At 46.6% G+C, this 18651-nt stretch overlaps 1 protein-coding gene across 10 annotated transcripts in view; it reads left to right on the top strand.

Annotated features, from left to right (window-relative positions):
• LOC144785024 (uncharacterized) overlaps window positions 1-18651 on the top strand; it is a 409707-nt gene that overhangs the window by 316219 nt on the left and 74837 nt on the right. For 8 of the 10 annotated variants that reach the window (XM_078664142.1, XM_078664148.1, XM_078664147.1 and 5 more), the window contains one exon: window positions 773-862. The exons of 1 other annotated variant lie outside the window; for it this stretch is intronic. In XM_078664142.1, coding sequence (XP_078520268.1) covers window positions 773-862 — 90 coding nt within the window. Of the gene's footprint in view, window positions 1-772; window positions 863-4467; window positions 4592-18651 lie in introns of all 10 variants that reach the window. One more of the 10 variants, XR_013601741.1, reaches the window with a different exon arrangement.

Below are 18651 nucleotides of genomic sequence, written 5' to 3'. Positions count from 1 at the left end.
ACAGAATATCAGAAACTAAAATATTGTGGAACGAAATATTGTATCAAGGATATCGAGGACAAAAATATTGTGAAGGTAAGTCTCTATAGGTAAGCAAAGTTTTTCAATGTATGTAACTCCACATATATGTTCCTTGACAACAGATATATCTTCAAGGTACGTAGATGTGGAGTTAAGACTAGTAAATCTATACCTACCTATTTGCACTCGATATTTTGGTTTTAGAGTTTTGGGACAATTGTGTCCACACGATATTTCTTTTTCCGATATTCTGTCGGTGATCTCTTTTACTGCAAGCAGTATTGCAAGGTGCAGTCCTTTTTGAAGTGCAGCCATTGCTGAGGCAAGGAATATACTTCACGTGCAAACAATGTTGTGGGAAATACTGTGTCTGTCCTAGAAAGTCAGTGCTGGATAGGGAGGCTGACCTAGTGCAGTGGATGTATTCACCCTTTTGTGCAAACAGTTGTGTCAGGTGCTATACCTATCGTACAAGCAGTCCTGGTAGCCGTGCTGCCCTTGTACTTCATACACTGCTGAGACGGGTGTTGTTTTTTCACTTTGGGTATTATTGGGTGGCATGCTGTACATTCTATACTGTGGTGGGGAGGTGCTAGGCTTCTTGTGCAGTTAGTGCTGCGACTTATTTCTAAAAGGCACGTCCAGGTAGTGTCTTGAGACCATTAAGATAAATGGATAAGTAAACAAATAAACACAATATTAAAGGTAAGTGGAAATAGAATGAAATTCATCCATTAATCTTTGTTCTTAGGCTCCAAGGAATAGGAATCAGCCACACATTCAGAGCTTAAAGGAGGACTGTATGGAGCGAGCACCGGATGAGGAGGAGCGCGTTCTTGTGGTAAGGGGTGGGGGGGACTTTGAGATTCACACATGGGGAGGGAATCATTTTTGAGACTTTTGCCAATAGGTAAATTAACTAATCCATAGTAAATACCAAAATATTAATCTAATGCCACAAATGAATTATAAGCCAATGCCACAGAGAAAAAACTTCTGTAATGTGGTCCAATCATTTTGCCACCTCATTTTAGGTAATGTTCCCCTGTCCTGTGAAAGAAAGAATGAAGAATGTCCCTCCATTAACTACCATCTAAGGAGACAAAATTCCTTTTTGAGCACCCACCTGTCCTGAGTCCATGGCTGATTTGCCAAGGATTGCACTCTAGAGCTGGATAATTTGGCTCCAAAGTGAGATACAGAAGGTTGCATGTCTTTAATTGTACTGCCTGTACTTCCTCACCTTCCTCGCCAACGTTGAATTCACTTTTACACCGAAACCGCATTTCTTTAGACTTATTTTAATGTAATTTTATTTCATTATATTTCATTACAACTAACTGTTTCCCTAACCATACATTAACTTAACTTACATTGCTTTAATTCATGAATTAAGTTGCCCTATTCTAACTCTATCAATAATACCTGCACTGAGAATAAATGAAACTAAAGTTAGTTCATTTGTTACAATGCTAACCCCTATCCCTTCATGCAATTCTGCTTGTTTAATAATTATTATTTATTGATTTTTATATGAAAAATATAACAGTAGATTGGAAGATCTCTGTCAACATACATAGAGGCAGCCTGCATCTGAATCTATTTATATTATTATATACAGGATGTAATTTACGCCTTGTCCTATTATTAGAGCTAGTGATAACAAGGCATGCATCAGATATGGTTGAAAGGGGAATCTCGCTGAAGCTGTACCTGTTGACACAGGTGTATGGGCAAGGCTAGGTTCTAGCCCCTACTCGAATGTATGACATTACAACACATACATTTACAACGCATGCACTTACAACGCAGTTTTTACATTGCAACATCCAGTACAAAGCATTCCATTACATCGCATGACACTACATTGCATTTTAAAATAACTGTCTTTACAACACATTCCATTACATCGCATACTACCTATACAACACATACCATTACAACGCATTCCATTACATTGCATTTAAGGTAAGTATTGGATAGTATAGGGGTAAAAAAATACTATTCTAACTCCAGGGGGTGGAACAGTAGGGTAAGTGTTGGATAGTGTAGGGTAAAAATTACTATTCTAACTCCAGGAGGTGCAACAGTAGGGTAAGTGTTGGATAGTGTAGGGGTAAAAATTACTATTCTAAGTCCAGGAGGTGCAACAGTAGGGTAAGTGTTGGATAGTGTAGGGGTAAAAATTACTATTCTAAGTCCAGGAGGTGCAACAATAGGGTAAGTGTTGGATAGTGTAGGGGTTAAAAATTACTATTCTAACTCCAGAAGGTGCAACAGTAAGGTAAGTATTGGATAGTGTAGGGGTAAAAATTAGTATTCTAACTCCAGGACGTGCAATAGTAGGGTAAGTGTTGGATAGTGTAGGGGTAAAAATTACTATTCTAACTCCAGGAGGTGCAACAGTAGGGTAAGTGTTGGATAGTGTAAGGGTTAAAAATTACTATTCTAACTCCAATGGTATGCGTTCTAATGGTATGCATTGTAATGCCAGCGTTGTAGTGACATGCGATGCAGTGTCATGCGTTGTTATGCCTGCGTTGTAGTGTGATGCGTTGTAAAGGATGTTGCGATGTAATGCCGGCGTTGTAAGTGTAGTGTGATGTAATGGTTGTGTTGTACAGGTTGTTTCCCCCTATACTGTTCTTTGCCTACTTCTGAATGCCATCAGAAAACATCTCAATCCTCTTCTCAATCTTGATGTTCCCAAAGTGTGCAATGAGAAGATTTCAATACTATTGTCTGCTGAGGACGCGGTCATTCTGGCCCTGACTGAGGAGGCTATGCGTCAACTGATTAATGGATTTAGGGCCTGATTTATATCTTGGCGGAGAGGGACGTCCATTGCATCGGCGATGAAGTTCCCTCCTCGCCAAGACTAGGGTCCACCCATCCAATAAAAAGTCGGAGCGACCATAGTTTGATGACTGCGGCTGGGGCGTAATTAACACCCGCGCAGCCCCCACGGTGCGGGGTAGTCCATTCTTCTTTACATTGAGGGAGCCCCCTCAGATTGTCTGAGCTGCTGTGTATAGTCTCAAAGCATCTGAAGTGTGCAGCATGCTCAAAGCTAACAATGTGCTGAATATGTTATGAAGAGAAACAAAATACGTATTTGTTTTTCTTTCAGTCAGAGACAGTCAGTCTCCTTAAAAGAGAACAACAAAGAGAAATGCTCCTTAGAGGAGGGAAGAGGCAGAACTAACTGTTCCAGAGACAAATACCAGCCCTCTGTTCAATTTTTAACATTCTGAAATTGTCTGTATTCATTTTACCATGAGATTCTGGACCTGATTGAGAAGTTGGTGGAGGGGATAATCCGTCACAAATGTGATGGCTATCCCATCTGCCGTATTACAATCTCCATAGGACAGACTGCAATCGTATGCCGCGGACAAGATATCCGCCAGGTTTGTGATGGAGTGTTCTCCTCCAATGACTTTTAAATCTGGCCCTCTGTCTTTCTTTACTCAAATTATCAGTCAGGGTTTATTATGGCTGCTGTAGAACACATTTGATAGTGTTTTCTACTTGCAATAACTGTTTAACGTATGTTTGATAAGGGTAAGAAATACCGGCTTTAGGTGATTTTTTAATGTTTCATATTGGAAGGATATTACAATACTGGCCATTCCGGTACAAAACCAGCCAGATGGCAACTTTAGGAAGTGGATGTGGGCAAGTCCAGCAACAGGACAAGGACTGTGCTCAGGGGCAGTGGAGGGTATAAAATAGAGCTAGAATGTTGACTCTGTGTTAAAGATATGAAGGGGGATTGCACATGGGTGGTTGTGGAGGGTGAGAAGTACGGAAGAGGACCTCTACCAGCAAAAGCCTTTCCTCCAACCTCAGGCTTTTTTGTCAATGGCTACCACAGCTGTGCTTTGTATTTTGTCAAAGGTTTGCTGAAAGGTAACAGGAATCAATTTTTTAAGATACATAAATGCATGTATGGTGTCCCCTGCTTGTCCAATAAACAAGGGGATGTGTTGTGTAGGAACATGTAATTTATTTTTTAAAATGAAGATGAGTTGGAAAGATAACTACATCGCTTAAACTGAATAGGAACCCCTCAACAAGTATTTTGGATTTGTAACCCAAAACAGCAATTACCAATGAAAAGAGAAAAAGAGAAAAAAAACACCAAACCTTCACCGCGCACGACCAAAGGCTGTGCGCAGCGTGGGGTTGGCTACATGCGGGGGTTTGGAAGCAGGCAGCCCCGAGCGATGCACAACCATGCGTGCCGGTGGTTAGATATTACTGTACTTCAAAAGAAAAAGATTACAAGAGCATTATAGTCGATTATAAACTAATAGTTTCTTTAGATAAGTATAACCACAGGTGCTCAGATAAATATAACCATAACCTCTGAATTCCTATTGTTTTGTGTGTGTAAAATGTGAACCTAACTGTAACGTCTCTGTAACCTTTAATTTTTTTCAGTAAATTGATTGTGGTGAGAATAACTTTGGTCCCTATTGACCAATCTCCACGAAACTTTCCAACAAGGCGCTACTCTTTGACTAGTTTGTGCATGGTGATCCGTCAAGAGGGGACGAGAAAAAAGGTGGGTCCCAAAACACAAAATCCCCATGCACTGACTTGTTTAGGCAGAGCTACAGCAAAAACTGCTGAACAAAATTACACCAAATTTGGTAGGAAGCTGTTGCAGGGATTCTGCACATACACAGAACTAGGCGCAGGAAAACAGGACCTCAGTGTATGAGGGTTGTACTTACCTTCCACCTTAGCACCCAAAAGTCTCAAAACTGACTAGCTATAGCGTCTCATTCGTTCTCCTACATAATCACGAAGCTACAAATGATTAGACAACTCACAACACAACACTCCTGACTCTCTCAATAATCATGGTAGCAAGACAACCTTTTCGATCACTCATACTTGTCCACAGTAGGAACGTTCAGAGTCACTGTATAGTTTAAAATGTTTATTTTAACTAATGTGCTCTATAGTGCAGTACATGTGCCACCACCTGCAGCGAAATGCATAAACTCAATACAATTAGCATTGTTACAATTCCATAGAATATGAAAGGGGATGTCATTTTATAAAGACAGTGGAAAAAGGACTACACGACCTAACCACCCTCCCCTTGGTAAGATGTTGTTTATTACATAAAGGAAGATCTCTGGGCTTTGTCAGCAGACCCCATACCTTAAAGCAGAGGTCTTCAAACTTTTTTAGTTTGAGGCCGCCAAGCTGAATTTTTTTAACTGTCGGGCCCCCCACCACCTGACAGAAATGTCTGGAATCTGGTACACCTCATAATCGACCGTCATTCGGATATCCCAGGGCATATCCAGCAAATAATATTAAAAACAGTACGAGGGTTAAGTCAACTTCAGGCTTGTGAGTGGGTGCGGTTAAATGACAGAGGCTTATTAGACAGTTCAAATAAAAGATTTCCAAGATAAAATATGTGCATATTGTTTTTACAAGGGTTTTACTTATGTAGTTGAGTCATAAAGGGACAGTGTTCTCAGAAGCAGCCCCATCACCTACTAAGTAAGTACCCTCAAGTCAGGCAGATACCTACCAACCTTTTCATAAACTTTTTTTTTTTTTTTTTTAAACGTAAGACTTTTATTAACATCTGCTCAATGTACACAGCATTGTGCCTACAACCCTGAGGCCGGCTGCCACATATTTAGATAATGCGCCAAATTAAATACACAGCTATTAAGCCGACATCCTTCGGTCCGGCAGCAATTTATCAACAATATAGCAGAAAGCTAGACAATTATTCTTGGAAAGATCAGAGTTCGTCTCACTTTTGTGTTTTATAACCATAACCAAACATATGACTCAATAGGTTCGATAAGTAACATACATGTAAACAAATGTTGCCATTCTCCCACTTCGGCAGATCAACCCAGGCGCGCATCCTATCCCTCACACTCCCAGGGCCCCCTAAAAGAACTGGCTGATCAGCCTGTTGATCCCCGGTATAGCACAGTGCCATTACGGACAGTCAGTTACTGAGTTATTTAGTCTACGTGTTCCTCATCCTCTGAACTATCTATGTCTTCCTCTGGTAGAGGTTCGCACAAGTCTCCCCGGTAGCTGTTCCAGGGCATCCAGATCTTATTCCACTTGCGAGGATAAGCTCTCATTTTATACACTGCCCGCTCGATCACCAGAAGCATATCCATGTTTCTGCACCACTGCGCCAAAGTTGGTGCATCCGCCGCACCCCATTTTTGCGCTATATCTCGCTTGGCGACCATAATTCCCACAATGGCCCACTGTTGTCCCTGGCGTGTCAGGTCATTCGGTCCCCATACATTCAACAAGCATACGCGGGGATCAGGTGTAAGGGATACCTCTAAAGTTTGGGAGATGGTACGTAGTACCTGTCGCCAATATTCAACTATAGTCGGACACTCCCAAAGTGTATGCCACAATGTACCTTCCCCTCCATAGTCTCTGAGACAATACGGGTGGTCAGCCCTATGCAGTTTGTGTAAAGTGGTCCTCGTGAAGTAAACCCGGTGCAGTATCTTAAACTCACCAGCCTGAATCGAGCCGAAATGCCCGCTTCCTTCAGGGATGCCTTCGCAGCATTCCACTCCGTCTCGTCCATTTTGCCCAGTTCGCCCTCCCATTTCTCCCTCAGTTTATGTAAGGGGTCTGGCAGGTTATTCAGTAGCTTACGATATGTGAGGGAAGTGGCGCTAGCCTTCATATAGTCAGTAAGGAGGCGATCCTCCAGCGAAGAAGATTCAGGGACCCCCGCTCCCACCTCGATTACCGTCATCAGCGCATGTCGTATTTGGATATAGCGGTAGGTTTCGTTAGGGCCTAGGTTATACTGTTGTTGAAGGTGCACGAAGGGGATCACCCCATCTTTTGTCCACATGTCTCCTACCGTGGAGATTCCTATGTTGTCCCATTGAGTAAACCCATTGCTACGTCGTAGGTGGCCCAGCGCCTTGGTGTCCCATAGAGGTGTAAGTTTTGTTATGACACCTCCCCATTTGAGCCTCGCCTGTGCCTTGTGCCATAGCGCCACTGTGTGCCTCGTCGGGCCCGTTAGTTTCGCTGCCAGTCCCTTGTGGTACAGTGGGGCCAGTAGACTGTGTGTGCCCAGTTGCGCTCTATCTGCGAGGTATGCCGGATCGTCCTGCGGGGCATGCAGCCATTGGTTAAGAACCTTGAGGTGTGCCGCCCAGTAGTATAACTGTACATTCGGCAGGGCTATCCCACCGTCGTACCAGCCGCGGACGAGCTTCATATGTGCTATACGGGCCGGGCGGTCGCCCCACAACATATCAGTTACTTCAGACGTGACTTTTCGGAAATAAGAGGGCGGCACCAGAGTCGGTGTTTTTTCCAATACATAAAGAAAACGTGGCAGCGCCATCATTTTAAACAGCGCTGCCCGCCCCAGAAATGTCAGAGGAAGGGCCTTCCAGTGTCTCATGTCAGTCCTCAGTCGAGTGAGCGGTGGCAGTAAGTTCAGCTCATAAAAGACCTTGTCATCGTGGGTGATGTGGATCCCCAGGTATCGGAAGGAGGTGCCTGCCACCGCCAATGGGCAGCCGGCGGGAAGATTCGGCAAGGGACCCCCTAAGTTCGTAAATGACCGACTTCGTCCAATTAACCGTGTAGCCGGAAGTCTGCCCGTGCGTATCACACAGTGCCAGGAGTACCGGAATACCCCTCTCTGGGTCCGACAAACAAATTAGCATGTCGTCAGCATAATGGGAGACTCTGTCCTCACAGCTGTCTCCCCAGCGTATTCCTCTCAATAACGGGGAAGCTCTAATGATAGTGGCCAACGGGTCCAGAACTAAGGCGAATAACAAAGGTGAGAGCGGGCATCCCTGCCTCGTCCCCCTTGCTAATGGTATCTCGCGGGAGATATGTCCGTTCGCGGTCACGTGAGCCACCGGACTCGCATACAGGAGCCGTATCAGGTGATAAATTTGGGGCCAAAGCCCATGTGTGCCAACACTGCGAATAGGTATTGCCATTCCACCATGTCGAATGCCATCCTGGCATCCAATGACAGGATGGCTGCCGGTTCCGTCAATAATGGGGCTTGCGCCATCGCTCCGTGCACTCTTCGGAGGTTCAACGCCGTGCTCCTGTGCGGCATAAAGCCGGATTGATCCGGGTGGATCAAGTGCGCGAGGTGAGGCATCAGTCTTGTTGCCAATAATTTAGCTAGAATTTTGGCCTCTGCATTAATGAGTGATATGGGGCGATATGACGCGCACTCAGTGGGCGGCTTGGGCGGTTTCGGGATCGCCACAATGGTAGCTATACGCTGGTCGAGGGGCAGGATCCCCCGCTCCAAGCTTTCTGTGTACATGGTCAGTAGGGGTTTACTTAGCGTTTCAGACATTGCCTTGTACCACTCAATAGGGATCCCGTTGGGGCCCAGGGCTTTACCGGAGTGGAGCGCATTGATAGCTAATTGTATCTCCTCCGGTGATAGGTCAGCCTCCAGCTCATTTACTGCTTCTTGCGATAAGGTCTGAGTCGGTACACCGTGGAGAGCTGTCGCCGCCGCTCTCGGTGTTATTTCGACGCCCGGGGTGTATACCTCCTGGTAGTGATCTGCTAAGGCCTCTATTATCATCGATGGTCGCGTGTGCAGTGTCCCGTCGGAACCCCGTAGCTGCAAAATATTCCTATTGCCTCCCTTCTTTTTGTCCAGCAAGGCCAGGAGTTTACTCGCCTTATCTCCAATGTCATAGACTCTGTGCGCTGTTGCCGCAATATTCTCGACTGTCCGTCGCCTCAGGTGGTCATCATGGAGCTGCTGGCAGAGTTGAAGCGAGTGCAGCCTGTCCACTGTCGGGTCTGCCATGTGGGCTGCATTCGCCCTATTAAGTTCTAACTCTAACTGCAGCAGTTCCCGTTTTTGCGTACGCTTATGCCCCGCTATGGTCGTGATGGCCTGCCCTCTAAGTACCGTTTTGTAGGCTTCCCACAAGATCGTAGGTGACGCTACTGAGTCCGCGTTTTACGCAAAATAATACTGGGTCACCTTTTTCAATTCCTTACGTACGGGCGGTATCTTGAGATAGCCTGGAAAAATCGGGTATATTCTTTTGCGAGCCCTCTCTGGGCACGACAAAGTCAATATGAGTGGAGAGTGGTCCGATATGCCCCTAGGTCTGATCTGTACATCACCTATGGTGAGGAGGCTGTCGCCCAGGGCAAGAAAATAGTCGATACGCGACAGACTATTATGAACAGTGGAGTAATAGGTGTACTGTTGGTCCTCAGGGTGTAACTGCCTCCAGACGTCTATCAGCCCCTGTGCCTCCAAGAACTCACTGAATCGAGAGGGACCCGAGGTCTGCGTTCGGACCGGGAATCTATCCTGCATGTTATGTGCCACTGCGTTAAAGTCACCTCCTATAATAAGGTCGCCCTCTGGAAATTCAAGAAGAAATTTTCCTAGGTCAGGAAAGGCAACTGTATGGAGTGCTGGTGGAATGTAAACAGACACTATGTTTAGCGGCCTGCCCTCCCACTGTCCGTGTGCCGCCGCAAAGCGGCCTTAGTCGTCCGTTTTAGTGGTCTGTATCATGAACGGGGAATACTTCCGCATCAGTATACCCGTCCCGCGTGATCCTGAGGTGAAATCTGAATGTACTATCATGTGGTAACCCCGTCTGTCTAATGCCTGACTAGCTGTGCCCACCAATTGTGTCTCTTGAAGAAAAACTAAAGCGGGACTCCACCTTCGAATACTTTGCAGGACCAGCCCCCGCTTAATCTTGTCCCCCAACCCCCGCACATTCCAAGACATCAATTGCAGTGGTGCGACCGGCCCCGTGCGAAGTCCCTCATCCAGGGCACCAACCTGCAAGCCGTGTGTCATTTCTATCCTGTAGTGTAAGACTTGTGTGCGTTATGGATTGCGACCTTCGTGCTAGTCGTGGGCCGACCAATGTGTCGGTGTCTTTGTGCCATACCCAACCACCATGAGTCAAACATGTAACAGAAACTGAAAACAACCCCTCCCTGAACTCCCCCCCTCCCTGCCCCCCTGCTATACGGACCTGGAAACAGCCTGGCCAGGATTGGTCGTGGAGCTGCGCCCGGTTTTGGCCGCCCTCCCGGGACTCGATGTGCTCTCTCAACGTAAAAGAAGGTGGATAGGCCCTTGGGTTGGAGTTCCGTTTTTATTAGCTCTTCTACGTAGAGGTCCATTGCTCTGGTGCCCTCAGACTCCGGAACCCCAAGGATCCTGATGTTGTTTCTCCTGGAGCGCCCTTCCTGATCATCCAGTCTCTCTCGCAACGTTTTGTTCTCCGCCGACATCCGTTCCAACGCCGTAAGCAGCTCCGAGACGTCCTCCACCAACGATTTCGTAACCACCTCCATGGAGCTCACCTTCTCGGACATTTTGTTGAAGTATGCCCTGATAAGAGTGATTTCAGTAGAGATCGAGCCCACCGTTGCTTGTACTTGTGTCAAGGCCTTCATTACGTCATCCAGCGTTGCCTTTTTCCCACCTGCTCTGTCTGCGGACTTACCGGCGGGTGTTCTCCCTTCTGTTGGGGAAGAGATGCCCTTATCGCAGGCGTATTTATCAATACGGGTCTGTGTGGTGCCTCCTTTTGAGCCCCTGCCCGCCATGCTGGCCACCGCAGTGCCCCGCTCCACTCGCCTTCGTGCTTGGCCCCTGTGTGGCGTTGTGGAAGAGGATATGGGAGGGATCCGAACCAATCTGTTGTGTGTCCGGGATGCAGCCCCCTACTCCCCTGCGGCACCTACAATCAAATTGTACACCCTGTTCATTCAGTTGTTGTCTGGCAAGCGTTGCAGTGACTCAGTCCGGTCCCTGTGGTGGTGTTATGCCTTATTTCCAGCCTGTCGGGGAGTCCTACCACTGCGGTCCCCGGCTTATGGGCAATCTGAAACTGCCAGTCTATTTACCCAGTGCCAGGTGTACTGCCACCTCCTGTGCTGACGATTGTCCTTGTACCATCCTTGGAAAGGGCCTCTCTGTGCACCTTATGTCTCTGCTGGCAACAGGTGTGCCGGGCCGGTGTTAGCCACTGTGCACTGGATCCGTTGCCGCCCAGGCGCCCGCACAGCACTTTGGTGATCGCAAGGCAGGTATCACACAGTCAAGCTGGCTGCTACGGGCGTTCTCACGCCGAGTTATGTGGGGGTCAGAGCAGAATCCAGCTTGTGGGCCGTCTTCCAGCCGCAGCTATTCTTAGGAGTTGAATCAGGTAGGCAGAACCACCCGCTACTCACTGTGGGGACTTGCATGCCCTTGAGGCGGTCGTCACTACTCTGTGTTCCCCTGGGGCCTGTCGTCGGGTCGATGCACTGCAGCGCCAGCGGGTCCAGGCGGGCATCAGGCCTCTTTAGTTCCTCAGTGTCACTCCCCGCGGTCTTATGCAGTTCGGGGCCACTCAGCAGCGCCACCGGAGTTATTCACCGTCAGGGTGTGCAGTATCCGGTCCTACCATTCGGACCCCAGTCGGTAGCAGCCTGCCGGTGCCTGTCTCCGCGTCTGACGGATACGGTGTCAGTGAGCCTACGGGACTCGATCACCCCTCTCAAGCCGTTCCTGGGGGCATTTGTTAAATCGGCGGTAACATTTTCATGCACTTCGTCCACGTTACACACGCGTGTCTCCGCCTTCCACTACTGGCGCTGGATGCCACCCGGTCCACGAGTTGGTTGCGGTGTCGCAATATGGCGGCACGCTCCTACCCGCAGCTGAATCTTCCATGCACCGCAGCCCGCAGTCCGGCTGCCTGTAATTGTGGCGGCACCTTCGCTTCCCTTCTGCTGCCAATTCCGCTTCTCACCGCAGCCTAGTCCCGCTCCAGCGGAGCGCTTCTGGCGATTCTCGCCCAAGTCCGTGCCACTTCCGGTCGGCCGCTTCAGAGAGGACAGCCCCTTGGTCTCCGTCGCTGCTCAGGCCACAGATGCGTCCCACAAGAACTTCTCCACCCGGCGTCGGATTTCCTCCGGGGATGCTGCCGTCGACTCTGCCCGGTCCTGGGCGTCAGGTCCCTCCGTTAGAGATCGTGATTTGGCCGGAAGTGCACAGATGTGTGGAGAGGCCGCTCTAACTACGGAGCTCGCCCTTTATGTTGCCGCCATGATCGGCTGCTAGCCACGCCCCCCTTTCATAAACTTTTTGAATGGAAGTGAGCCACTCAGTCCCAGACTTGTTTTTGCACCTTCTCAAATTGTTGAGCGTTACTAAAGTAATTGAGGTGGTGACATCCCTTCCTATGATGTCATGTGACACCAATGTGCATTGCTTATTCTTATTAGTCCCCCCACTTGTTTTTTAAGGACCTGTGCCCTGAGTGGGGGTTTAGGACACCATGATTAAAAAAATAGAACTAATAGAAGCTCAATGATGTTGCCTATTTTACTTCAGAGCAATGTTGTCTGATCAAATGGATCTGGGTCCAGCTGCACATGGAACTGGCAGCATTACAGTGCATGTAAATGCAGCAGCAGCCGGCGTAAGTAAGCGCTGTGGGGCAGCGGCAGGGCGGGGAAGTCGACAGACGACAAATATGTCAAATTAAATAAATAAATTAAACCTATTCTGTTCCCCCGCACCACTCCACCGCCCCATCGCACTTACCTGCACCAGCCACAACTGATGCGTGAGCCTCCAGGGAGTAGGTCTAGGAAGAGAGAAGAAAAGATTGTTAGAGACTGAAAGAGTTTACAGTGGATGCCAAAAGCAGAGCTCAATTAATTTTTTTAAAGTACAGGGGCTAAAGCTTTTACTACGTCACTTGTGCCAGCGCTGGCTCTTGCGAGGGCATCTGTATCCCAGGACTGTCAGGTCTTGATTTGAACAAATCAACACACACCTCCTTCTACCTCCACCCTGTGTACCCTGCCTCTGTCTCATTCTTGCAAGTGGTTTTTCATCTCTGCTTTATCCCTTTTGTCTCTGATTTCACAGCTTTCTTGTCCTTTTTCTTTTCCCCTTTATCTTGCTATTGGCCAAAGTTGGATGCTGAAAAACAATGTTTGGTCCCTATAAATAAGTACAGAGGGCCACCACCTGCCACCTCCGATAAAAAGAAAGCACTGCCCACATGTGGAGCTAGGTCAGGAATGGACTGGTTGGAAGCACTATTCGTAAGATCGCCCTTTGCCCCAGAACCCTCGGCCCAGTCGCCACAAAGTTAATCATGTTATCATTTGTGTCCATTGCCTTTATGCTTCCGATTGTATTGCTATATAATTGCATGCCACATGAAGTGCAGACATTTTACAGTCAGGCAACAAATGGCACTTTACAGCGGTCCTAAAATGAAGTACCGGGTTATTTAGAACCCAGCGGTGCCAGGGGACACACCCAAAGACTTCGGATTCTCCTGTCTCAGACTACAGAAACGCAGAAACTTCTTGGTGACGTCAAAGATCAAATTTATTGGCTGCAACCAGTAACAGATATCCTAGAAGTACAACACAGTGTATGTTCTCAGGAGACTGCTCAACTTTACAAAGCTAGTCATCCCTTTTTATACCAAATATTATGCTTCAGGCAAACATTCCTTATTTACAGTTTGACCACTCACATGTTTTCACGACAAAGAAAAAGCAGAATCATGATGACAAGCCCATTTTTCAGTTTGTCCAGCCCATAATCAATTATTGGTCAAACCCAACATTCTTCATCAGACAGGTCGATCGAACCCATCATAAAAACGGGCACATCCCCATCGTAAACGGACCGTAAAGAAAAGAGCAGAGACAGGTGTGAGCAAGATAAGACATAGTTGTGAGCAATAAAAGCTTTGACGGTGTCGTGTGCCTTGATCAGTAATCTTGATCAGCTACTGGGAAAGGAACTGGTTTAACAAGTTTTGGCTTTAGGCAAGAGGGTCGCTTGCTCAGGTCATTCAGAAGTCAGCTAAGGTGTACGTGTGCTTAGAGACTAGTTCGGCCACTGTCATCGGCCTATGTGAGGGCAACCACAAAATGGCTGCCGTGCACAAAATGGAACCCGAGGGTTCAGGACGGATTTCCTGATTTCATGGTGATCTCGTCACTCGAACACGACGAAAATACTCGTACACCCTACACTCGCCATTTTCGGTCTGATGTTACCAAAATCGTCATGATATGACGATTTTTATAAAACTGGTTCAGAATTTCAGTACCTCAAAAGTGTAAAATATATATAAGGCGTGAGTTGCATACATTGCTAGAAAGCCTTCCGTTCAACACAGGCACAAGAAGGCTGCCAAAATTTCCCATCATAAAAAGCTCTGATCTGCATAAACGCGAGACTGGAGACACCCAACCTTCCAAGCACTTTGTTGCGGAATCATGATGAAGCGTCTATTTGGGAGCAAAATGCGACAGCAGGAAATTGCGCGAACTAGCCACGCTTGCAATTCACATAACTGGCACAAAATGAGCCTGGCACAATCTGTAAATGTAAATGCGAGAATTTTTTTTATATTAATATTTAGGTTCAGGGTTGCATGCTCAAAGGATGTCAACCTTGTCACTGACGAGAACATCCTTCTTCATAGCTCTTGCTTTCTTTTATTTGCCTTCTGGGACTCCCAGTAGCATTTCCACTTGAATTCCATTCACTTAGTAAAAATAAAATGGTAATTGCTTAATTGATTACACTCTGTCATGTGAGGGAACCTCAGATGTGAAACTGCACAGTAGGATGAGCCAGGAAGAGGATGTAGCTTTTCGGCTAGAGCGATCGACCTCAAAGCTAGGGAACCAGGTTCGAGTCTTTGCAACGACGCTCAACTTCCTGTGATTCTGGGCAAATCACTTAATCTCCCCGTGCCTAACAGCAATGAATCTGTCCTTGCGTAATGAAACTGGTGCTCAGGTAAAGCGCCCTGATATCTTCGAATCTAGTTTGCCCTACATAAAAACTCTAAAACATAAATAAAATTGTCCCCTAAGCCATTTGTTTTCAGCCTATTATACAGATATATTATCTTAAGATTGTTCCCTACCATGTGCTGTGAACTGTGGCGGAGTGAGTGGACCCAGTGCCCAGATCACAATTACAAACGGTACTTGGAGAGCTTCCAGTGGGCCCACAGGGTTTTACGAACCAAAGAGAAGCGGAACTACCAGCTGTCACTGCAACCAGGTGTAAATTGCAAACAGTGAGGTGCCCGCTCCTCCTCAACCGCAATATGCTGTAGACCACGGAGTAGAGATCCATTATACTTGTTTCCCCAGTGATAGTGCCATATCAGATAAAAACATAGTTCGGGCACGTGCCGTGGAGAATTACATTTTTTCTTACATCGCCAAAAGAGCTGAGTGAAAATTCACTAAACCAAAAACTGAATGAACACTGAATGATTGGGAAAAAATGCTTCGCCATTAAAATTTGACGGACTTTTAATTTAGTGGTTTCGGAGTTCTGCACAGCAAATCTTTCCTATGTAAATAAACCCCATGTTAAATTGAGGAAGTGAAAAGTTTTGCACCCCCACCGCATTATAATTTCTGAGCCGTTTCAGCATCTGCCCACTGAATGCTGTTTACCCACAGCTTAGAGCAAACTGCTCAGAGGAAAAAGTTATTATTAACTGTACAAAATAAGAATTCCTATGAAGTGAGTTGGCAAACCAACCTACAGAGAACATGAGGGCATATTATCAAGGGATTTATCTCTGCTTTTTTGGCTTTAAAAGCCAAGAAAGCGGAGATAAAATGATCTCCCTATCAGCAACAGGGTGCTAACACGCAAATTCGCATGTTAGCACCCTTTTTCTCTACGCTTCCGCTTGCATCTCTAATGAGATGCAAAGGGGGCGTTCCAGAGAAAAATAATAGGAGAAATGTTGTTAAGCGACATTTCTCCTATTATCAAGGATTTTGCTAACCCTGTTAGTGATAAAAAAAAAGCAGCGCTAACCGCAGTTAGCGCTGCTTTTTTTACACCTGATATTTTCCTAACTTAGCCATGATATCCTATGGAAGGTGGATATCATGGCTAAGTTTGTGAGCCCCTATCATCAAGCTAACGCCAAACTTCGAGAGATTATCGTTGGTTTTCCAGCGATAATCTCTCATTTGGCAGTTAGCGCGAGGATTTTTATCACTTCTGACATAAACCTTGCTAATAGCAAGTTACCTCTGCGATAATTTCCGGCGATGCTTAGCGTTAAGAAATTCGTTGCTAAGCCTCGTTAGCGATAAATATCGCTAATCGTTGGTAATATGCCCCATGATGTGTTAAAAAAGCAAGAAAAATGGCAACCTTCAATAGGCGCTTTTGTAATTTTGCAATAAAACCGTGAGTGTATAGCATGCTCATACTTACGCAATTTAAAGAGCAACTTTGCCTCCTTTGTGTGAAGAACTAAACATCCGAGATTCCATCGATTGGGACAGTGTGAAAGAAACTAAGGTGAGATTTTGTGTCTGCCTTAAAGCCTAAATGTAAGCTTTACATCATAGGCACAGCATACCTCTTCTCCATGGAAAGGTTTCTCTCCAAATGTCTGTGGGAACAAACATGCATCTTCGTATTATCAAAAGCACGAGTCTCCAATAGGACAGCTGTGTTTAGCACGTTATGTCTAGGTGCTAGGGACTGACCAGAACAGAATAACAAGGGACATTGTTTATTGACATCGCACATCATGTTCAGACTAAACTCCAGTAATTAGCAGAGCAGGCGAAAGGCAGAAACTTCTCATGTGAAATGCACAAACAGAGTCTTGCATAATAAAGTCATGTAGTAACGTGCAAAAGCAGCAACATGGCAGCAAGGCTGATGCCAACTTAGCGATGCCGACAATGAACATATAACAAAGCTAGATTTTGGTCTGCTAATTGTGCTTTTTGTGATATGATGGAAATCCGTTCATTAGTTTTTTTAGATATCAAGGGTAAAAATAGTTGTATATATGGATGGTTGGGTCCGCGAGAGGCTCAAAAACCCTCTCTGGAGCGCCAATTGAAAAACGAGCGTTCTGATTGTCCCAGGGAGCTTTATTTACTTTGGGCTACTTCGCTCTCGCAGAAGTCAGACTCCCATGGAAGCAAGCACTCTGATTGGCTGCCAGCAACATGAGTAAAATGTTGCTGCGCAGCTGTTGGAGATGGCCCTCACCTGCTGTTGTTGGCTTTAGGACTCTGGGCACTTTACCACTGCTGATCAGTGTTAAAGTGCACGTGCTCCCAATGTAAATTGTGTTATGGATTGGTGTTCCATGATTGGCATATTTGATTTACTTGTTAGTCCCTAATAAAGTGCACTGGGTGTGCCAGGGCCTGTAAATCAAATGCTACTAGTGGGCCTTCAGCACTGATTGTGTGTCGTATTTGACCGGGATAAGGCCTCGTCACTCTCCTTGTCCATCTGCACCCCTCTCAGCCAGGCGTCAGAGAAAGGGACAAAATGAGACACCAGCTCACCTTCCTGGTCGGCGATTCCGTCCCGAACCCAGGCATCGTATGGAAGTGGCAGAGGCGCCTTCTTCACGTGTGATGCATGGACCCAGTGCTTCCGCCCGTCTAGTTTGACAGCTGTACGAGTGGCGAGCAGCACCTGAGTAGGTCCTTTCCACCTTGGCTCCAAACAGTTTTTGCACTGGAAATGTCAAACCATCACATAGTCCCCAGGCTGTAGTCGATGTCTGGGCCCCTCTGGTACTGGTTGCAGAGTGGTGTGTATCTGTTGGTGGATAAAATGAAGGTCTTTAGACAATTGATACAGATAGTCTATCGAAAGAGGGTACTCTATCTCAGAGAAACTTTTGGGTCTTGGGACCCCCAGACATTAGCGGAGCGCCCATAGACAACTTTGTACCGTGACCACCCTGTCCTAGAATGCACTGGTAGTCTCGTAGAGAACAATGCTAAGGGCAGCGCTTCTGGCCATTGCAATCCTGTACTTTCATGAATTTTGCTAGCTTTAGCTTGAGAGTACCATTGTATTTCTCAAGAAGGCCTGCTGATTGAGGGTGGTTTGCTGCATAGAATTTCTGAGTCATTTGCAAGCCCATGCACACCAAATCAATGACTTTGGAATTGAAATGGCTCCCATTGTCATTGGCGTTTGGGGAGTTATACTCACAGGGGAAGGGACGGATGCAGAGACATGTACCATCATGTAGGGAGACAGAGTTGTAGGGACGGAAGGGGGCGTAGTGGACGAGACAGAGCCAAGAGACAGGGCAGGAGAGTGGAGAGAGAGGACAGGGGAAGTAACAGCATCCGTTCCTGTGGCTGGCAGGAATACAAGGGAGGCATGGGGGGCTGGGTTAAGGCAGTAGTACTAGAAACGGCTGCACAAGGGACAAGAAATGGGATGTGGGGACCATAGGGTATATCCACTGTGGCGCAAAGGGTGGTGGGGGCGAGAATCCAAGAGTTCTTCAACAAGATCATCTTCCTTGTCAGTCTGAAGTTGGAATTTCCTATCTGCGCATTCAATGCCTTTCTCTGTCTTTTCTCCTTCATAGGCTACCGCCTTCTGCGTGATAGTTTGCACCCGTTTCCTTCAAGCCTCTTTCTCTGCTTGCATGTGTCGCTGCTTTGCTTCTTTCTGCCACACTCTCAAAGAATCAAACATGGACTGCCTACTCCTTTTAGCAAACTATTTGTCCTGCAGGAAATGTATTTTTTGTTCATCAAACGAGC

Source organism: Lissotriton helveticus, chromosome 10 (genome assembly GCF_964261635.1).
Source record: "Lissotriton helveticus chromosome 10, aLisHel1.1, whole genome shotgun sequence".
Classification (NCBI taxonomy): Eukaryota; Metazoa; Chordata; class Amphibia; order Caudata; family Salamandridae; genus Lissotriton; species Lissotriton helveticus.
This window is presented reverse-complemented; position numbering and strand designations above follow the sequence as displayed.